The sequence below is a fragment of the Galeopterus variegatus genome, unplaced genomic scaffold (genome assembly GCF_000696425.1).
Source record: "Galeopterus variegatus unplaced genomic scaffold, G_variegatus-3.0.2 Scaffold7777, whole genome shotgun sequence".
NCBI classification, from domain to species: domain Eukaryota; kingdom Metazoa; phylum Chordata; class Mammalia; order Dermoptera; family Cynocephalidae; genus Galeopterus; species Galeopterus variegatus.
Window position 1 is genome coordinate 60,502 of NW_007733888.1, and position 20,510 is coordinate 81,011.

Below are 20,510 nucleotides of genomic sequence, written 5' to 3' on the forward strand. Positions count from 1 at the left end.
GCACATGAAAAGATGCTCACCACTCACTAGGAAAATGCAAATTCAAACCTCAATGAGATACCACTTCACACCCACTAGAATGGCTATAAACAGAAAGATAGACAATAACCAGTGTTGGTTAGGATGCGGAGAAACTGGAATCTTCCTACATTGCTGATGGAAATGTAAAATGGTGCAGCCACTTTGGAAAACAGTTTAGCAGTTCCTCAAAATGCTAAAACCAGAGCTACCACATGACCCAGCGATTCCACTCCTAATCAGTTACCCAAGAGAGATGAAAACACTTGTCCACTCAACTTGCACATGAATGCTCATAGCAGCAATTTCTCATAGCCCCAAAGTGGAAACAACCACTGTGTTCATCAGTTGATGAATGGATAAATTATGTGTGGTATATCCATACAATAAAATATTATCCAGCCAAAAGGAGAAATGAGGTACTGATAAATACTACAACACAGATGAAACTCAAAACCATTCAGATGCTAAGTAATAGAGACAATACAAAAGATCCCATGTCGTATCACCCCACTCATGTGAAGTATCCAGAATAGACAAATCTGTAGACACAAAGTAGATGAGTGGTTGCCTGGGGCTCGTAGGGGGAGCTGGGTGGTGGGGGCAGGGAAGGACTGCTGATGAGTACAAGGATTCTGTGGGATGATGAAAATGTTTCAAAATCAGCTTATGGTAAAGGCTGCCCGACTCAGTAAGTGTACTAAAAAACCAAAGAATCACACATTTGAATGAGAGAACTATGGCATGTAAATGTATCTCAGTAACACTGTTTTAAAAAGAAAGTGCTTGATGGGCTCTGAAGCACACACAGAGATGCCTGTACGAGTTAGCATGATTGTGGTGGGCGAGCCCTGGTTGCTTTCTTGCTCATCCTGCAAAGACAAGTTCCTGCCACTCTTCTACTGCACCTGTTGACAACGTGAGGGACAGCAATCTCACGAGGAAACACAAACACCGCACAAAGACATCTGTGTGGCGTTGTGCTACTCACAGTTCCTCATCCAGGCAGTCACTCCCGTGGTAATGTGGCAGGACGGTCACCTCCACAGTGCACGGCTGGACCTTGGAGCCCTCACCATTGGTGATCTCAATGGAAACCATGACTGTAAGGGAACATGTCAGAGAAGGTCATCTTGGACATGGAGCTACAGAGATGCTTCTTCACACAGTGACAGCAACTGAATGGCACAGGGGGACAGGCTCAGTCCTGGCAAAGCTCAGAAAGAGAAGAAATTGCAAGATGTTTTCCCTCCCAAGTTACTTGCACTGTGCATATAATAAATCAGGAAATAGAATCTCTCCTGAGCACATCTGTATGCCTAGGATGGTGACAGGTGCTACAAGGAACACAAAAATAAAACAAGGCACAAGAGTGAACTTCAGTTTCCTCCCTCCTTCTGGGAAATCTCATGCACTGACACAAAATCTAAGCCCCAGTAACAGGCAGAGAGCAGATGGGGAAGACAGGAGGGGCCACAAACAGTTGAGAGGCAAAAGCCACCACTGTGTGCTGGAGGGATCAGGGAGGGACACCTTCTTTCCTGGGCTCACGCGTTCCTTCACTGGACCCACAGTGTGGCGTGCCTGCTGCAGCCTAAGAAGTCGCAGGTGAGCGGGGCTACCTCACCATCCAGCATCTCCCTGTCTACTGAAAGTGTGGTGAGTGCTGAAACCGGGCAGAGGCCTGGGCCACAGGGAGCCCAGTGCGTGAGATACAAACTCTGCCGTGGGCCGTCCAGGGTTGGGGTCATATTTTAACCAGTTTCTAAACGATGTATAGGAATTTAACAGATCTGAAGAAAAGATGAAGAGGCATTCTGAGGGAAGTTTGAATGGAGACACAAAAGCATGGCAGGGAATGGCTGTTCGTGGGCCGTCCAGGGTTGGGGTCATATTTTAACCAGTTTCTAAACGATGTATAGGAATTTAACAGGTCTGAAGAAAAGGTGAAGAGGCATTCTGAGGGAAGTTTGAATGGAGACACAAAAGCATGGCAGGGAATGGCTGTTTTAGAGACCCAGGAATTCTTTCATATGACATTGGTCTGGGGTGTGGTGAGGAGACCCGCAGATGAGGCTCAGGGAGCAGGTGACAGCCCCAGGTAGGGTCATGTGAACCACTCAGGAAGATTGAGGCACAGGCACACCCTGAGTGGCTCCGTTACAACACCCTCAACCTAAGAGCCAGTGCTGAGGACTGGGGACTGAATTTTGGAGGTCAGTGCTTCTCATGATGTGGACCATGGGCACCAGGAAGCCTGTCTACAAGCAAATTCTGGGCTCCACCTTCTTCCTGAGATTCTAAGTCAGTAGATATTGGGTGGGACCCTGGAAGCTGCAATTTTAACAAATACCCCACTACAGATAACACTGGTTCAGTGAATCAGGATAGAGAATGTGAGAGAAGGAACAGGTTTCGGGCAAGATTCCATTTAATTCAACACGTTGAGTCTGTGCCATATTCATTCATGCAAAAGGTGAGACGACATAAGGTATGTATTAAGTGTTTATTGTATTGCATTTACCCTCTTGTAAATCTTGAATTCAGATATTCATAGGAACTGATTGCATGGATATTGACAATTATAATCAAATATCACACCTCACACCTGTGAAAGATCAGAGTATCATCACTAATCCAGACACTCCTCTGGTACTGTGACCTGAAATTTGGTTCTACAAATTTAAAAAAATCCCTTCTTCCCACATGGAGCTGAGGCCCTGTCCCAAGGTCCTTTTGTGTGGACATTTGCCCAGCCCTGTGGTCTGCAGATGCCCTGGTGGACAATGTCCCACATACCCCTAAATGCAGCACTCGGGAGAGGCATGCCAGCTCTGAACATGACCAACTCCACAGAAGGCACAGTGTGGGCTCCTCACCTTAAGGGCACATCCTGTTCTGACCCAGCCCTTGGGATGGGTTCCTGGCTTCAAGTCCAACACCAAAAAGAGGGGAGCTTGGGATGAGCTTCCATTTTGGGGGAAATTTCCAGAAGACAGAGGGTGAGTGCAATTTTAGTGTGTAAGGATCTATGGAGGCAGGTCTGAAGACCACCTTCATCATTCCACTGACATCTACCATGCTAGTCTGTCTCGTTGCTTGACTTTAGGAAACCTTCAGATCAGAAGGGAGTTTGAAATCATTGTGGTACAAAGCAGAACCTGATTACAAAGATCACAAAGCACCCTGCTCTGAAAAGTTTTGCTCAATTCGACTTGAATCTAGAAAAAGGTGCAAGTGTTTCTCATTAGAGGCGACAGGCAAGGTTTCATGAAGAAGAAGGCATTTTAGCTGGGCTTAAAGGAGAGGTGAGATTTAAATAAATCAGGTGGATGAACTAGTTCAGACTTCGGGCTGAAATGATCTTACCAGCCCTAATCAAAGAAATTTCTAGATCAGTGACTCTCAACCTTACCTGCACAGTGGAATCTTCCAGAAGTTTAAAACAAAACAAAAACAAAAAAAGTCACCCCCAGAGACTGTAAATTGGGGTTGTGCATATCCAGACATCTTCCTAAATGGCTATGTCCCTCATATGCTCAAGTTGAGGCCAGTTCCTAAGGGCTAGTGTAGAACTGGACACGGCCTCAGAGACAGAGGTCAGAGCAGAATGTTGATGACATTACGGGATTCACTTTGTTTTGAGATTGTAACACACTAACTCCACATCACTTTACCCCACACTTTCTTCCTTAGGGTGGTACCTTGATTTGGTTTCATCTATAATAAATGCAACATTCGGCAGATAAAACATATTTTATTAGTAAATAAGAGATTTCTTGGTCTTCAATATTTAATTCATATATTAAAAAATTCTTTGGCATTTTATCATATACATTATATTTCAGTTAATATTTAAAATATAAAAAATTAATTTATTGATACTATTACTAATGTTCTTTCTGCACTAAAAGGTAGCTAATCAATCTAAACTAAAAAGCATTAACCTTATCAGCATGAAAAACAATTTTATTTTTGAGACACATCGTTTTAACCATCGTTATTTTTGGAAGCCAGGAAAAAAAAGGCTGAGAACTGTAAGTAAGCACAGCCAGCGGCCACATCGGCACCATGACTTACCTCTGTAACTGTCCAAGGGCTCACCAGCTGGCAACGCAAAATAGTACTGGGCATCTCTCCCCTGGTACAAGGTGTGTTTGGAGGCATTTCCTGTCCAGTAACTAAATTCATAACGAAAGTCCTAGAATCCAATCCATGGGGAGGAAAAAACAGTATAGATGAACACACTGTGAATGACATCACCAGTCCATACGCACACACCTGCAGCCTTCATTGCAGCCAGGAACAGGGTGAATAACAGCTCCACAGTGTCCCCAGCTACACAGCATGTGGGGGTCTCCCCACCCTGCAGGGCTCTCCTCTCCATAGCCCAAACGGCTCCTCCCACAACACCGAGTCCTCATTCGTGGACTGCCTACCCTCCTTGCCCTGAACCCTGCTGACAGTCTTGATTCAGACTGTCACAGCCCCTCAGGATGAAGGGGACCTGGCTGAAGCTCAGCCTCCCCACTGCTGGGATCGCCGCTGGACAGGGAGGTGGGGGACTCACTCTCCAGGTTCCAAGCAGAGGCGACTGGGCCTGGACCTTGAGTGGAAGCCAGGGCCAGGCCCCTTCCATGGACAGGGCAGGCGTCTGAGAGAAGGAGCAACATGGGCAGACAGGCTGCTGTCCACACTGAGAGGACAGGAGGATAGCGCCCTGCCCACCACCCAACCTCAGACTCTTTAAACCCATCCTCTCGTCTCATCCTCACAAGACGCTGCGCAAAAAAATCACAGTGACTTTCTCTGTTGCCTAAATAAGGAGAGTGAGATTAAGTCCATGTTAGAGACACGCCCTGGTGGGCAGGCATTGGGTTCCTCACTTTGGGGCATATGCAGAGGCTGTGAGCACCCTGTTACATGACCCGGGGAGCGGGGCCTGTCTCCTGAACAGGGTCTGCTCTGCACCCCTCTCATGAGTGGGAGGACCCATTCCTATCTAAGCAACTATCCAGCATTCAACTCCTGGCTGAGTTCCTCCACAACTGGGGAAGGACAACATTTTATATTCTGCAGTATGTCATGCAGTTGGGTTCCTCACTTTGGGGCACATGCAGAGGCTGTGAGCACCCTGCTACATGACCCGGGGAGCGGGGCCTGTCTCCTGAACAGGGGCTGCTCTGCACCCCTCTCATGAGTGGGAGGACCCATTCCTATCTAAGCAACTATCCAGCATTATTGGGTTCCTCACTTTGGGGCATATGCAGAGGCTGTGAGCACCCTGTTACATGACCCGGGGAGCGGGGCCTGTCTCCTGAACAGGGTCTGCTCTGCACCCCTCTCATGAGTGGGAGGACCCATTCCTATCTAAGCAACTATCCAGCATTCAACTCCTGGCTGAGTTCCTCCACAACTGGGGAAGGACAACATTTTATATTCTGCAGTATGTCATGCAGAGAGTTGCCGTGACCTCCAAAAGTGGCTGCTGTCTTCGGTCTCTCAAGACAGACATGGGGTTGCCACATACCGGTTTTCCTGACATGCAGAAGACACTGAAGATGGTGTGCGCCTCCACACCACGGTGGGGCTGCACCTGGCAGACCATGTCCTGTGGAGCTTGGGTGACTCTCAAGTACAGCTGAGCTTTACCTAGTAAGCTGTGCTTCGAAGCTAAAGAGAAAGACAAAATGGAGATTTTCACCCACGATGGAGAATTTCAGGAGCACAGGATTAAGTTTTTATAGCACAAAACTGATCCTGGGGGTGCTCCAGGTACGGTTCCCAGACTAGCAACAGAAGCATTACCTGGGAGCTTGTTAGAAACTCAGATTCTTGGGCCTCCCCCAGACCTGCTGACTTGGAAACTGAGACCCAGCGATCTGTGTTTTAACATGCCCGTCAGGGGATTCAGATGTACACGAGAGTCTAAGAAGCACTGCCATTTGGCACTCATGAATATACCCAGCACTTACTGGGCACTGGCTTGACAGCAGGCACAATTGCAGGCCCTGGGGAGATGCAAGTGGACGAGACAGACCCATTCCCTGCCTGGGAGTCAGACAACAAGCACCCCAGCAGAAACCAAAGTCTCAGGAGGGAGAAGACACGACTGGACAATCACCACAGCCGATCAAACTTGCTCCCTTCTCCTGGACTCTCTTCAAGCCTCAGCCCCCCACACACGTACGTACGGCTTAGCTGAACTTAGAGCACTGATAGAATTTTATGTTTTGTTTTTATTAGCTGTACAAGTAACAAAAATATTTTCCACGTTGCTACATTGTGTCCAAAATCACTGTTGTGAATGGCTGCATAAGATTCCACTGAGCACATATACCCTAATATGCATAACTATTATTCCTTAATGATTATTTTATTTTCCATTTCCTGCTATTACTGGTCATCCAATAGTGATTATTCTCATACATACAGTTTTTTTAAACTTTTAATGCATTTTTCTTGAGATGATTTACAGGAGCGAGATTTACATGTCAAGTTGTTAAAGCTCAATGATAATTTAGTAGCAGGTACCACTGATGGAGCCTGTGCTCTGTACCAGGTGCTCTGCTAGACGCTGTTCATATATTATCTTATTTCATTTCCAGGAAAATGTATGAATAGGATCAAAGCCCTCATGGTTCCCTGCACCAAACCCAACCGACAGTGTAACATACCCACAGACGCTTGCAGGACATATGTCTCTCCGCTGCTCAGTGAGTAAGGCTTTACTGTCACAGCCCGTTCTGTAATTCCTGCAGAAAAGGAGGTGGCTACGTGGGAAGGACAATCAGTGGACTGGGGACATGTGGCCAGAGTCCCGGGGGAGAAGGTGCTATTAAGCTGCCNAAACCCATCCTCTCGTCTCATCCTCACAAGACGCTGCGCAAAAAAATCACAGTGACTTTCTCTGTTGCCTAAATAAGGAGAGTGAGATTAAGTCCATGTTAGAGACACGCCCTGGTGGGCAGGCATTGGGTTCCTCACTTTGGGGCATATGCAGAGGCTGTGAGCACCCTGTTACATGACCCGGGGAGCGGGGCCTGTCTCCTGAACAGGGTCTGCTCTGCACCCCTCTCATGAGTGGGAGGACCCATTCCTATCTAAGCAACTATCCAGCATTCAACTCCTGGCTGAGTTCCTCCACAACTGGGGAAGGACAACATTTTATATTCTGCAGTATGTCATGCAGAGAGTTGCCGTGACCTCCAAAAGTGGCTGCTGTCTTCGGTCTCTCAAGACAGACATGGGGTTGCCACATACCGGTTTTCCTGACATGCAGAAGACACTGAAGATGGTGTGCGCCTCCACACCACGGTGGGGCTGCACCTGGCAGGCCATGTCCTGTGGAGCTTGGGTGACTCTCAAGTACAGCTGAGCTTTACCTAGTAAGCTGTGCTTCGAAGCTAAAGAGAAAGACAAAATGGAGATTTTCACCCACGATGGAGAATTTCAGGAGCACAGGATTAAGTTTTTATAGCACAAAACTGATCCTGGGGGTGCTCCAGGTACGGTTCCCAGACTAGCAACAGAAGCATTACCTGGGAGCTTGTTAGAAACTCAGATTCTTGGGCCTCCCCCAGACCTGCTGACTTGGAAACTGAGACCCAGCGATCTGTGTTTTAACATGCCCGTCAGGGGATTCAGATGTACACGAGAGTCTAAGAAGCACTGCCATTTGGCACTCATGAATATACCCAGCACTTACTGGGCACTGGCTTGACAGCAGGCACAATTGCAGGCCCTGGGGAGATGCAAGTGGACGAGACAGACCCATTCCCTGCCTGGGAGTCAGACAACAAGCACCCCAGCAGAAACCAAAGTCTCAGGAGGGAGAAGACACGACTGGACATCACCACAGCCGATCAAACTTGCTCCCTTCTCCTGGACTCTCTTCAAGCCTCAGCCCCCCACACACGTACGTACGGCTTAGCTGAACTTAGAGCACTGATAGAATTTTATGTTTTGTTTTTATTAGCTGTACAAGTAACAAAAATATTTTCCACGTTGCTACATTGTGTCCAAAATCACTGTTGTGAATGGCTGCATAAGATTCCACTGAGCACATATACCCTAATATGCATAACTATTATTCCTTAATGATTATTTTATTTTCCATTTCCTGCTATTACTGGTCATCCAATAGTGATTATTCTCATACATACAGTTTTTTTAAACTTTTAATGCATTTTTCTTGAGATGATTTACAGGAGCGAGATTTACATGTCAAGTTGTTAAAGCTCAATGATAATTTAGTAGCAGGTACCACTGATGGAGCCTGTGCTCTGTACCAGGTGCTCTGCTAGACGCTGTTCATATATTATCTTATTTCATTTCCAGGAAAATGTATGAATAGGATCAAAGCCCTCATGGTTCCCTGCACCAAACCCAACCGACAGTGTAACATACCCACAGACGCTTGCAGGACATATGTCTCTCCGCTGCTCAGTGAGTAAGGCTTTACTGTCACAGCCCGTTCTGTAATTCCTGCAGAAAAGGAGGTGGCTACGTGGGAAGGACAATCAGTGGACTGGGGACATGTGGCCAGAGTCCCGGGGGAGAAGGTGCTATTAAGCTGCCATTCCTACTTGCAAATGCCGCTGGTTTGTGGGTTCCCAGACTTCCTTAAAGAGCTAGAAGCTCATCTCCAGGCCTCCCTGTCCAATAGACACAACAGCGAGAGTGGACCAGCCACCTCTGGCCTGGAAATGATACTGATTTCCTGAGCAACAAGAAGATGCAGGTAAGATCTTATTTTATATATTTATAGTTAGGTTCAGTGTTTAATTTGTCTGTTTGATAAATTTGGTTTACCTAGGAAGTAAGATTATGGTATTTCAAAGCAATTTTTCAAGTCTTTGCAGGATATTGGTTAGGAAAAATTCTTAATCTGGGTGTAATTGTTGGCCACGGTGACCGGATCACTTCCTTAGCAGGGAGAGGCTGACCCCACACTGCTCACCCTGAAAGCAGGAAAGATCCAAAACACAAGACTGACGATCTGAACAGGGACAGCTTTTAAACATCATCATTTTAAAACAATACTTCCTGAAATGTTTCTAGGAAAGGGTGAGAAGGAAATCATCTAAAAACAGTGTGAAAGCCAGAGCCTCCCTGAGAGGTTTATAGGGATAAGATAACCTCATGTATCATAGGAAAGGCGGCCATCCAACAAGTTAGCATGTCTGTGCTGGGGAAATCAGATAACAGTTCAACCGTTCTTCAGAAACAACTTCATTTTGACCAATTCATGTAAGTGGCTCATCCACCCTATCAAAGGCCACACAGATGTGGAGACACGGGGTTTTGGGCACTCAGAAACACCAGCTCAGCTCAGCAGTGCCTCCCTTCCCCTTGTGGTATGCAAACATGGAGCTCCTGGTAGGTCACAGAGACTAATTCTACCTTTGGTAAAAGGCCTCAGGTTGAAGTCCACAGAGGGACAAACACAAGTAGAAAAGGTACCATGATTCCAAATACGTTATCTATTAAAACGGAAAGTTACAGAAGAAATTGAGGCTGTTCCCCAAACTCTTCTGAACCAGCTGCAAATTCCAGGATTCAAGGAGGATGTTCATACCTGATGAGGTGTAGCCTTGGAAAATGGCTCGGCTGACCAGGGCCTTGGGCCAGTCAATCAGGAGGGTAGGCACGGCTCTGCCTGCCAAGAAATTGAGGCTGTTCCCCAAACTCTTCTGAACCAGCTGCAAATTCCAGGATTCAAGGAGGGTGTTCATACCTGATGAGGTGTAGCCTTGGAAAACGGCTCGGCTGACCAGGGCCTTGGGCCAGTCAATCAGGAGGGTAGGCACGGCTCTGCCTGCCAAGAGGAAAGGGCCCAGCAGGTTATCCCCGTCGCCAGGGCTCTCCTCGGCTCTTGCACCTGATTCTGATCCTGGAAGGCTGGTGTTATTCCCTAAGAAGATAAACTAAGTCAATGGATGATAAAAGTCATGATGATCTTCTTAAAGCATTAATGATTCGATATTGGTACCAATATTTCTATTATTGCTGGATACTGCATATCTAAAATAATGCCTTCAGCAACTAAACATATTGAAGAGATGTACTTTGTTATATAATTAGTTGTCCAATCGCATCTTCCTTCATTTATTCAACAAAGATTTAGTATGGTCTACTAAGTCCTGGTACTAGTCTAGGGACTGGAGAAATAGCGTGAACCACATCACTGGAGTCCCTGCTATCTGGAATTTCATAGTGAGGGAGTCAGAAAAATAAAAAACAAACACATAAATAATATAAACACAGGTAATGATAAGTGTAATGAAGAAAAATAAAGCAGGGTATGCAGAGAGGGGGAGTGGAAAGGGAGCTCCTCCTGGAGGCGTCAGGAAGGTCCTCACTCAGGAGTGGTTTCAGAACAGGGACTTGAAGGAGCTCTTTGAAGGTCTGCAGGGAGAGGTGTCAGAGGCTGTGGGAACGACCTCCTGTGGGTGGCGGGGAACTGAGGAGGAGCAAGACGGTGGGAAACGAGGCTGGAGGCTCCGCCAGGGGCCACATCGTGTTGGGCCTCACCCCTGTACCCTGCTCTTGTCTTAAGTGCGGCAGGAAGCCCTTGGAGGGACTGGTCAGGGGAGGGACAACCCGGTTTGCAGTCAGAAAAGTCTCCTGGTTGTCGGGTAGTGAGATGACTGGAGGCCACAAGAACAGGAGCAGAGACGTGTCAAAGGCTACTCCATGGACGTTGCTCAGGGTAAGATACTGATTCAAGACCTCAAGTAAAGGTCCTTGAAGCAGGATAGAATGATAGAATGATGAATGTTGAGGGATTAGAACTACTCCTGTCAGGAAGAGTAGCTTATGAGTGCAGTACCAAGGCATACATATTCTTTATTCATATAACATTCAGTAATCACCTACTGTGAGTGTAAATACAAGCCCCTAAAATAGATTGTAAATATTTTTTAGTTTTCAGAATATTTTGATGTTTTGACATCTTAAAAACCTTTCTTGCTGTGGAGAGACTGTGCCAACCCCCCACTGGCTAGCCAGTTCTTAGAGACAGCGAAGGGCCCAACCTGGAGCACGCCCTGGATATGCGGACTAACCGATCCAGATCCTACCTCCTCCCTCTGGCCCTTGCACCCCAGGAAGCAATATTCCTCTGCCTTAATCATCCCAGGGCCAGGGGCCCGGCAACTAGGGGACACCCCGATAGTCTAAAGCCCTGCAAAGTTACTCAAACTGCTAACCCTGCCTGCCTTGCCTTTCCCACGGAAACCCCAGCAAAGGCCTAAGCACCTCCGGCTCCTGTCTTCTGCCTCCTGACACCCTGAGGCCTCCCCTGCGTGGCCCCGTGAGGCCTGCCGCGCCTCCTGTCTCTAGGACCTGGGAGTACAACATACTTGGTGTTCCTGAGCCTCTCTGTCTGTTCACTATAATCCATCTGTTAATCTGAGAGACAAATCATTCACTGATCATCCATCTTCTCGTTCAACAGATAAATCATACACGCCATCTATCTATCCATTTGATAGATAAATAAACCATTCACTGATCATCTATTCATTCAACAATGTACTCAGCGAGTGTCAGTGTGCCAGGCACTGTGATAGTTCTGGGGACACAAGCATGAACTAGCCATAAAAGCTTTCCTTAAAGATCTCAGAGTAGGAGACACAGACACAGAAAGAGTCATTGATTGCCAGGTGCCACCTGCTTTCAACACGTGGGGAATAACACACTGGACTGGTGGGGGGTCATGACAAGACAGCATGGAGGGAGACTTTCCATAGAGGGGGACGTGGTACCAGACCTGGAACAACACCCCATGACCTAGCCGGGCTGCCCACCAGTGGGCCTGGGGCCACTCTGGATTTTGGAGCACAGGGTGCGAGAAGTGCAGAAGTGAGTGAGCTAGAACTAAAGGTGTGGCCAGACTGTGCCGTGCAAAGGAGTTTAAGCTTCCCCTTTGGCTCTGCAGTTCTCAGTGGCCTTGGTGTAAGGGCAAGGTACAACCTGGGCTACAGAAGAGGGTGTGGAGGGGAGTCTGGGGAGAAGGGAGCCTGGACTGGGGGCTCCAGAGAGAGGCAGCGACGACAAATCATAGTCACCTGGCTGTCTTCCTTTGGCTGGTATTGCCTCTTGGATATCACTATAATAGGCTTCAAAATCTATATGAAAGGACAAAATCACAAGGTTTCATTAAAACCACACACTCCCCTTAAATTAATACCGACTGTCCTGATGGATCACTTGTCCCCGCTCTATTTTAGAGTCTGTGCATTGCATTGCACATCACAGCACCCTCTCGGTGGTGGCGTCTCCCCTCATGACAGCAGGGGAGGCAGGTGCCGCTGTCCCAGGACCCCCGAGGAGCTAGAGCCCGAGCAGCTGTGTGGTTTCTAGAATAATCCGGCTAGTGAGTGGGAGGACCCAGGCTCCCACCCAGCCCCCTGATCCATGCCCAGGACTCATCCCCTCTTCAAGACAGCCTTTGGGTGTTCTTGTAGACAACACTTCTTGCTCTTTTCTCTTAGAAGGAGAGGAATGGATATAAGAGCGTCCTGCTTCTGATGTCACCTTCTGTCCCCTCAGCCCTGCTCTCCTGAAGGCTGAGTAGCTCCCCTCCCGCCAACCCACCCAAGGCTTGGTGCCTTGGTGTGCCATGGCCTTTGCACGGGAGTGCAGCTGAGGTTGTTCCCACCGACAATTACCTTTTCTATCAATTTTTAAGCACAAAAATAGTTTCTTTCCTCCTGAAACCCAATGATAAAGTGAAGCAACTGATCACTAGGGCAGGAGAGGACGAGGACGCTGATGTGGACCAGATGCCCAGACTCTGCATACAGGAGACCTGCAGGAGCTGCCGCAGAGGTGCTGTGGGTGAGGACCCCAGGCTGGATTCAGCTCGCACAGCTAGCACGTGGTGGGGCGGGCCAGGCGCTCCATGATGTCAAGGCCCATGTTGATGTGATCTCGCACCTAACACACCAGATTCTCTCCTCCCAAAGGTGACCAGGATGCCCAGACAAGAGTGGCAACATGCAGGGATGGTGGCACTTACCAGAGAGGGGAGGGGAGGGGTCGTGTGGGGGCCAGCTGCTCTCAGAGAGGCCAGTCATCAGGGATACCTCACTCCAAAGCCCCAACTCTGGCTCTGGTGGTCCTTCCGTGTGTGCCTCCCCCAGGACTGCAGAGTCGCCAGCAGCAGGAGTCTGGTGGACGCCCACCATGGACACTGTGGAGGTGCTCCCTGTGGCCGAAGGGGCAGGCTGGCCAAGGGTGTGGGGGGAAGGCCCCCGTGACAAAGGTGCGGTCTTCACTTCGGGGTGTCCCAGCTGCAGCTCAGTGGACGGCGGGTCTGATGGTGCTGACTTCCAAGCGGCCCAGAGCCCCAAGGAGCCCAGCAGTTCCAGCGCTCTGCAGAAGGGAGCTTGAACCCGTGCCATGTATTATGGTTTTAGACCAAACATGCGAAACACTGGCTCCTAACAAGTCTAAAATTGTATAAGCCTGCTCTGCTTTAACAAACCTGATGCGAATTTGAAAACCTACACTTAAGAGATAAAGGCCACAGAGCGTGGTTTTCGCCTGGTGGCATGTAGGTGGACAGCAGGAAGCGAATGTGCATGAGTGGGACACAGGGCTCATAACCACCTGTCCAGCCCCCACACAGACCTGAGGGGACCTGCCAAAGCCACACACCGTCCCATGGGTTATTCACGTATATTCTAGAAACAGTTGGGGGCACATGGAGTTTCTCCTAATCTTCATGTCCCTACCTGTCTATAACTATCTAATATAATGATGCTGTAGATTGTTGTTAGAATTTATAACAAAGGATCAGTAGCAAAGAAGGAAGTGCTGTGAACATACACATGACCTCCCCATACAGTCAGCTTTTACTCGCGGCCTTGGGAGAGCCTATGTCCCTACCTGTCTATAACTATCTAATATAATGATGCTGTAGATTGTTGTTAGAATTTATGACAAAGGATCAGTAGCAAAGAAGGAAGTGCTGTGAACATACACATGACCTCCCCATACAGTCAGCTTTTACTCGCGGCCTTGGGAGAGCCCGGGTCTTTGGGATGCATCTGTCTAGGAGCAATCATTGGCTTTGCTGAAAGGTTAACCACTGGGTATGTTTCCAGTGTAAGCCCCTCTAATCCACTCAGCCTGATCTTTGATTCAGGAAAATTCAATTTACCTAGAAGAATCTGGGAGTGCCGCTCTTGCAAGGAAGGGCACAGTTGCACTTTCTGTCCTCCTGTCCCCTGAGCCACCAAGGCCAGCTGCACTCAGAGCTCTACTTATGGAAGCTTTGTATGGCCCATTGAATGGATTTTTAAAAATGTGGAAGGTCAGAGGAGGCTTGGCACAAGCTTTGTTAGAAGAGCCAGCTCTCCACCTCTGGAATAAAGCTCCTCTGTTTCCATTTAGAGCCATCCCTCTGATCACAGATATCACCAAGGGAGAATTCCATCTCGCTCCAGGTTTGAATGAACCACAGCACCTGCAGGTCAGGCTCCCATCACCAGGGCCCACATGCCCAGACACAATCTCTTATCTGACCCTGCAACCACTCTGTAAAGGAGTGTGATCCCCATCTTCCACCCTAGAAAACTGAATCTCGGAGTTGCTTAAAGTCTCCAGCCTATGCAGGAGTGAAGACTGGAGCTAGTCCCCTGCCCTGTCTTCTCTGCGCTGAGCTCGACACCAGCGTGGTATGGTCCAGAGCCTCACTGTGCGGCTGCCCTGAAGGACAAGCAAGTGGTGAGAGACAAGACCCTCTGGACAGTGAGCCACACCTAGGGTCCTCTGAATAGCTCGCGTGGCTTTAAACTAATAAAATCACCTACATGAGTGCTGGGATCAGTCTTAGCTCTACTGCTGACACCCCACAACCGTGCACATGCGTGAAGAAGCAAGAGGGACGAGAAAGCAAAAGCAGGCCACAGGGCAGATGAGACACCCTGGGTCAGATCACTCGTAATGTGCAAATTCTTAGCAATCTCATCATAACCCTGAGTTTTTTCTTCAGTCAACAAAGTAAAGCAAACAAGCATTTTTACCTTCTATCCTGTCCTTTTCTGTTGCATTGACTAAAAAGAGATCCCAGGAATAAGAGAGATTTGGTGTTTCTCCGCAGTCTTCACACACAGCTTGAAGAGAAAGTTCCTCATTCCAGTTGACAAAGATGCCTTTAAAGTTCACCCAGGAGATGTGGATGAATCTGGGACATGCAAATTGGTTTGAGATTTAGGAAAATAATGTGAGGGTCCTTTGGCCACATTCATTTGTGTCTGGCATGTTTAAATCGCCCTACATTGGATCTTTACTCTGTAAATTCAATAGCAACATCATAGCCCACACAGCAGTACAGGCAAGGAGTGGCCAACACCAGCACAATCTGACCCGACACTGGGAGACCCTAGAGGACAGCACCCTAGCACCCCACGGGCTCAGAGAGGCTTTGTTACTTTCCCTAGGTTGCACAGAGATGAGGACAGAGCCAGGCCTGGGCCTGGTTCCACGTCCCCTGAGCCTGGGCTCTACCAAGCTCTCCACAAGAGAGTCTCTCCTCACCTCCACCAACCACAAACCTCACCTGGGCCCTTCCAGCAGCCGTCTGCCTTTGCAATTCGCAGCCTCGGATGCTCACAGAGAAAGAAGTCGCCATCTGCCTCCTCCTGGGCTGCCCCACATCCCACTTCCCTGTGGCCTGCACCGCTGCGGCCACATCCTGACAAGTGTCTCTGTCTCTGCAGACTTAGCACTTTCCAGGTGCATTTTGTGGAGTATGGCTCTTCAAGATATGGCCGGTGGTTTGGGATTGCTGTGCTAGGCCCCATTAAATGATCTCTTTCCTGTGGGACTTGGGGAGCCTTTAAAAGGCCAAGGCCAGTAGCGACCCTGAGCAAGTGTGTGGTGCACGGCTTTCCCACACACAGCTTAATCGTCAGGCACTGGGAGCTTGTCCGTATGTGTGGGCATGCACGTGTGTCTCTGTGTATGATATGCACGTGTGTGTGTGTGCATTGCGTGTGTGTGCGTGAGTGGTGGGATGGGGTGGAGTGAACATGGGCAAAGAGAGGCCCACCCGGCCCCAGACCTCCCAGGGACGTCTTCCACTCAGGCCCAAATCATTCCTGACAGGATCGAAAGAAGATGCTCACCCAGCTTCTCTAGCACACAGTGAATGCATATTTTAAAACAAATTCTATAATTATCTTGTGAGTGGCAGAATTATAAAACACATTATATTTTTGGAATAAAAGTGTTCCATTTGTTAAATCGAATGATTTAAATTATGCCCTGACTTTTGTAGCCTTGTGCTGGCATTTCGTCATTTAATATGTATCTGGAGGCTTAAATAACATGAAGGACCTCGTTCTGTCTGGACTCCCAGCACTTCTGTGTGAACCCAAGGCCACTGTGGCATGGCCCATTCTTATCTACTGAGCCTTATTTTCATTGATTCAATACTGAAACCCTGAATTCCAGTCTGGAGTCTCCCTCCAAGCAGTCTGAGGACAGCAGATTTGCTTCCTTCTCCAGTAAGCCTTCCAGAACTCACCCACCCCTTGCAGAGGTCAGTGATGGAAGTAGTCCTGCCTGCTGGAGCCTTTCAGGTGACATGCAGGCTGGGTGCAGTGGGTCAGTCCCAGCACTGTTTCCTGAGCAGATGCCAGCTTCTACCTCCACAGGGGGAGTGGCCAAAGCAGGTGGGCCCTGGTTTCCAGCTCCACCCCCCCTTCCCGTCTTTAATGAGGCTACCCCCTAGGAGGGAGAGACGGGAGACAGCTGCAGCCCACACCTGCCCCTGCTGCTCGACTTCGTCCTGGCATTTGGTATCTGGGGGCTGCACATGACCCATGGGTGCTGTTCTGGCCTCAGAGGCAAAGGGATTCGAGTTCTGGTCACAGCCTTTCTTTGCTCCCCCAACCTTCACGGTCTCAGATGTCACAACCAGGCCCACGCTAGTATCCCCGTGGCACTGATGCCTGGCTGGGAACTCAACAGCTTTGCCTCCTTCTGGCATTGTCCACAAGCCCCGGAACAGTCCCCATCTTGGGGGCAGGTGCTGTGATGGGAGGGGAGCCTCACCTCTCAGGTCCCATGAGGAGCCCCCACTGCGTTGGTTTTAGCCAGCATGTTCTGCCCATTGGACACTGCCCTCAGGTCAGCCCAAGAGCAGGACCCAATTCCCAGCCCCTTCTTGACCATCCCCTCTTCCTTCTTAGCAGTGAGGACATTACATGGCCAGACCCCAAACAGCTTGCCATGCACAGCTGATTCCTATCATGGCTGCCAACACCAGCCAGGCATGAACCCCTGCGGAGCTGAGCTGTACAGGATGCAGGGCAGGCGGTACCTGAAGGCTGGGTCAGAGCGAGTGGACAGGAACACCTGGGCCTCAGATGAGTTCCGGCCACCACTAGAGACCGTCAGCGTCACAAGGAACTGGTCATAGCTGTCACTGAGCCACTGCGCTGGGAAGGAAATGGTGGGAGCCCCGGCATCCAGTTGGTGTGGTGCAGAGTTGTCAAAGCAGGGACACCCAGGTGAGCTGGCAGCAGAGCATTCCCAGTGGTACCTGTTGGAGTAGACATGGAGGGGCTGACCGCAAGCCTCAGCCAGGGCCAGGGGACCACTGCGGGCCACTGCATGGGCTCTCCTCAGGCTTCCCTCATTCTCCACCACAGGTAAGGTGGGAGGNTGTTGGAGCAGCCATGGAGGGGCTGACCGCAAGCATCAGCCAGGGCCAGGGGACCACTGTGGGCCACTGCATGGGCTCTCCTCAGGCTTCCCTCATTCTCCACCACAGGTAAGGTGGGAGGCTCCAGAAGTGGAGGGGCACCGCCAGCTCGGGCAGGGTGGGCCGGCCCCTATGACACAGGGCACAAGGCCCGACTCCACACACCTCTTGCTCCCCGGCCACCCCAGGCTTCCCACCCCCTCCCTGTGTACGGCAACATTCGTCCCGCTCACATCTCTGCCCCCTCGTCTCAAGCACTCAGCAGACACTGCATCTCATCCTTGTGATAACTCATGTGACAGACAGGAATGCCACAGTAGCCCAAGTTTAGGAAGAAAATGTGTTCTGGAGGACTTGGGAGCTGCCCTGTCCCAGAGCTAGTAACAGGCAAGGTCTGCAGACAGAATCCAGGAGTCTCCTCCCATCCCCCCATCTTCCTGCAACATGACAACTGCCATATTCAGCAAGATAAACATGGCTGCTCATCGGGGTCAAGCAGGAACACAGCACCATCCCCCCCTTGAGGAGGACTTGATCTAGCAGGGGACACACACTNCTTCCTGCAACATGACAACTGCCATATTCAGCAAGATAAACATGGCTGCTCATCGGGGTCAAGCAGGAACACAGCACCATCCCCCCCTTGAGGAGGACTTGATCTAGCAGGGGACACACACTTGGACAGGTAGTTCAGAAGGGAGGAACCGCTCTCATGGAAATGCCATGGCTGGGAGGGCCTGGGCCAACCCTGCAGCGGTGAGCCCTTTCGGCAAGTGCTACCTAAGTGTGCATTGCTGTTGATCTTTCCAAGGTGCATCTTCCTGTCTGTTCGCAGGTACCACATCCTAGACCTCTCTGTTTCCAAAGGCTGCACGAGGTGGCTGCAACGGCCTATTCACCACCTCACTGGCCAGGAGCCCCTCTCGGGACGGCCCAACACAGACAGCTAGGGGGCCCACTCACACGCCCTGTGCAGCAACTGCCACGGGGGTTCAGCTGGGATACCCTTTACTCTCAGGAGACAGTTCAGCTCATTCCAGCGGCCACACACTAAGCTCGTTTGGGGCACCATGCTGGGTGCCGAGATGAGCAGCCAGCCTCTGCCTCCTCGGGCTGCAGGGGAGGGAGGCGTGTGGCCATCTGGGAGCTTTGCCCAAGCACGTGCGTGGATGGAGCCTCTCACCTCCACGGGACTAAGAAACACCAACCCCCATGCCTGGAGTGCAGCAAACATGGGTGTGATCACAGGGATAGGAAAACAAAACACCTCCTCTACTCACCCATAAATATTGATGGCATAGCTACTACATGCCAAAGAGCCCTGCCCTCCTGGGGCTTGTATTCAATGGACGTAGCAGGGGTGCGGAATTGGTGTTTAGGGAGGGCCGACAGGAATTCCTGACAGGTGGCAGGTGACATGAGAGCAAAAGAGAAGTCAGAGGTGCCGCTGAAGCTTCTGGGCAAAGATGCGGAAGCCCAACAGAAAAGGCAGGTTTGTGGCTGGAATGTCTCTGGCATGGGACAGGACACGCTGCAGGGGCTGGGCCGCACAGCCTGGAGCCCCGGGAGCTCCACATGGGATGCATGGGATGCTACTGGCACAAGGATCATAGGTGGATCAGGGTCAGGTCACTGGTGAGGCCGCCCAGGGAGGGGTACAGATAGAGAAGAGGACAAGGCCTAAGCTGGGAACCCCAACAGCAAGAGACCCGCCCACAGAGATGTGCAAGCCTCCCATGCACCGAAGGCATCTCACCAGCCAAGAATTCTAACGCTGAGGTAACATTCAACTCCTCACTCCAAAATAGCTCCTACTTCAAACACCGCCTTCAAAGGCTGCTCGTGGTTCACTTCCACCCCCTTCCTAAATTCCTGTATATTTTGTCCTAAACAAAACAGTCCAACTTATGAAAGTTGTCATACTTAAAAATTTTTAAACAATTTTGACAGAATTCTAACACCAACTCTCCCAACATTCTAGAGCCTGAGTTTGGAGAAGGCAGAGTTCAGCTCCGTGGTATGCACCTGAGAGTGGCCCCGGGATTATCGGGGTCAAAAGACTGGGAGCCCGTGAGGATGATGGGGGACACAGTCGTCCTGGGGATGAACAGGTGTGTACCCTCGGAGATCACGCTGACGGGGGCCCTGGCTCGCACATCCACGCCCACGCGGTAGGTACTATGCACCACGCTGCCTTCGATCTGCACCTGCAAGCCAAGGACAGAGGGCATCACCCACAGACAAGACAGGGTGCTCACTGCAGCTACGCGCTCGTCTCAAAACCAGAGAGGAAACTGGCCAGCCTAAATACCTCATCAACTCCAACTAAACCAGTCAGGTTTGCCAACCTACTGTGCGTCCATCAGAGACGGGGCTGGAGTCCTGCAGAGATGAACATTTTTGTCTCCAAGTCCATGTTAGTGAACAAAGCTGGGATTTTCCTGGGTTTGTCAACACGACTTTCATGTGTGCACTTGCTGTACAGTTTTCAAACCTCCAATAACCACGACAGTGAATTGCTACAGGGCTTGGCTCCTGTCTAGCTTTCTTTACCTTTCTTTAAGCTACTTCTTCCTAGCCCTGAAACATATTACAAACTTTAAGAAATGTAAATGGAATTTAAGATAAATACTTTTAAACTCAGGGAGAGTGACACATTTTATAAATAAGGCATTATTTATTTTATAAATAAACTTTCCTTTGAAAGTTTGATGCAATTTGGAAAAAATGCAGTCTAACACCTGCCGCTCTTGTCCCTGGGTCTCAA

The 20,510-nt window shown here is 49.7% G+C and overlaps 1 protein-coding gene across 1 annotated transcript in view; it reads right to left on the bottom strand.

The window, feature by feature from the left end:
- The window catches only part of LOC103607853 (polycystic kidney disease protein 1-like 1), a gene marked incomplete at its 5' end in the record, with an annotated part of 92,034 nt that overhangs the window by 59,120 nt on the left and 12,404 nt on the right, over positions 1–20,510 (bottom strand). Inside the window, 10 exons of the mRNA XM_008592320.1 lie at positions 1,010–1,121; positions 4,099–4,219; positions 7,282–7,424; positions 8,428–8,505; positions 9,758–9,934; positions 12,093–12,152; positions 13,046–13,414; positions 15,057–15,217; positions 17,360–17,581; positions 19,769–19,950. Coding sequence (XP_008590542.1) covers positions 1,010–1,121; positions 4,099–4,219; positions 7,282–7,424; positions 8,428–8,505; positions 9,758–9,934; positions 12,093–12,152; positions 13,046–13,414; positions 15,057–15,217; positions 17,360–17,581; positions 19,769–19,950 — 1,625 coding nt within the window. The remainder of the gene's footprint in view (positions 1–1,009; positions 1,122–4,098; positions 4,220–7,281; positions 7,425–8,427; positions 8,506–9,757; positions 9,935–12,092; positions 12,153–13,045; positions 13,415–15,056; positions 15,218–17,359; positions 17,582–19,768; positions 19,951–20,510) is intronic.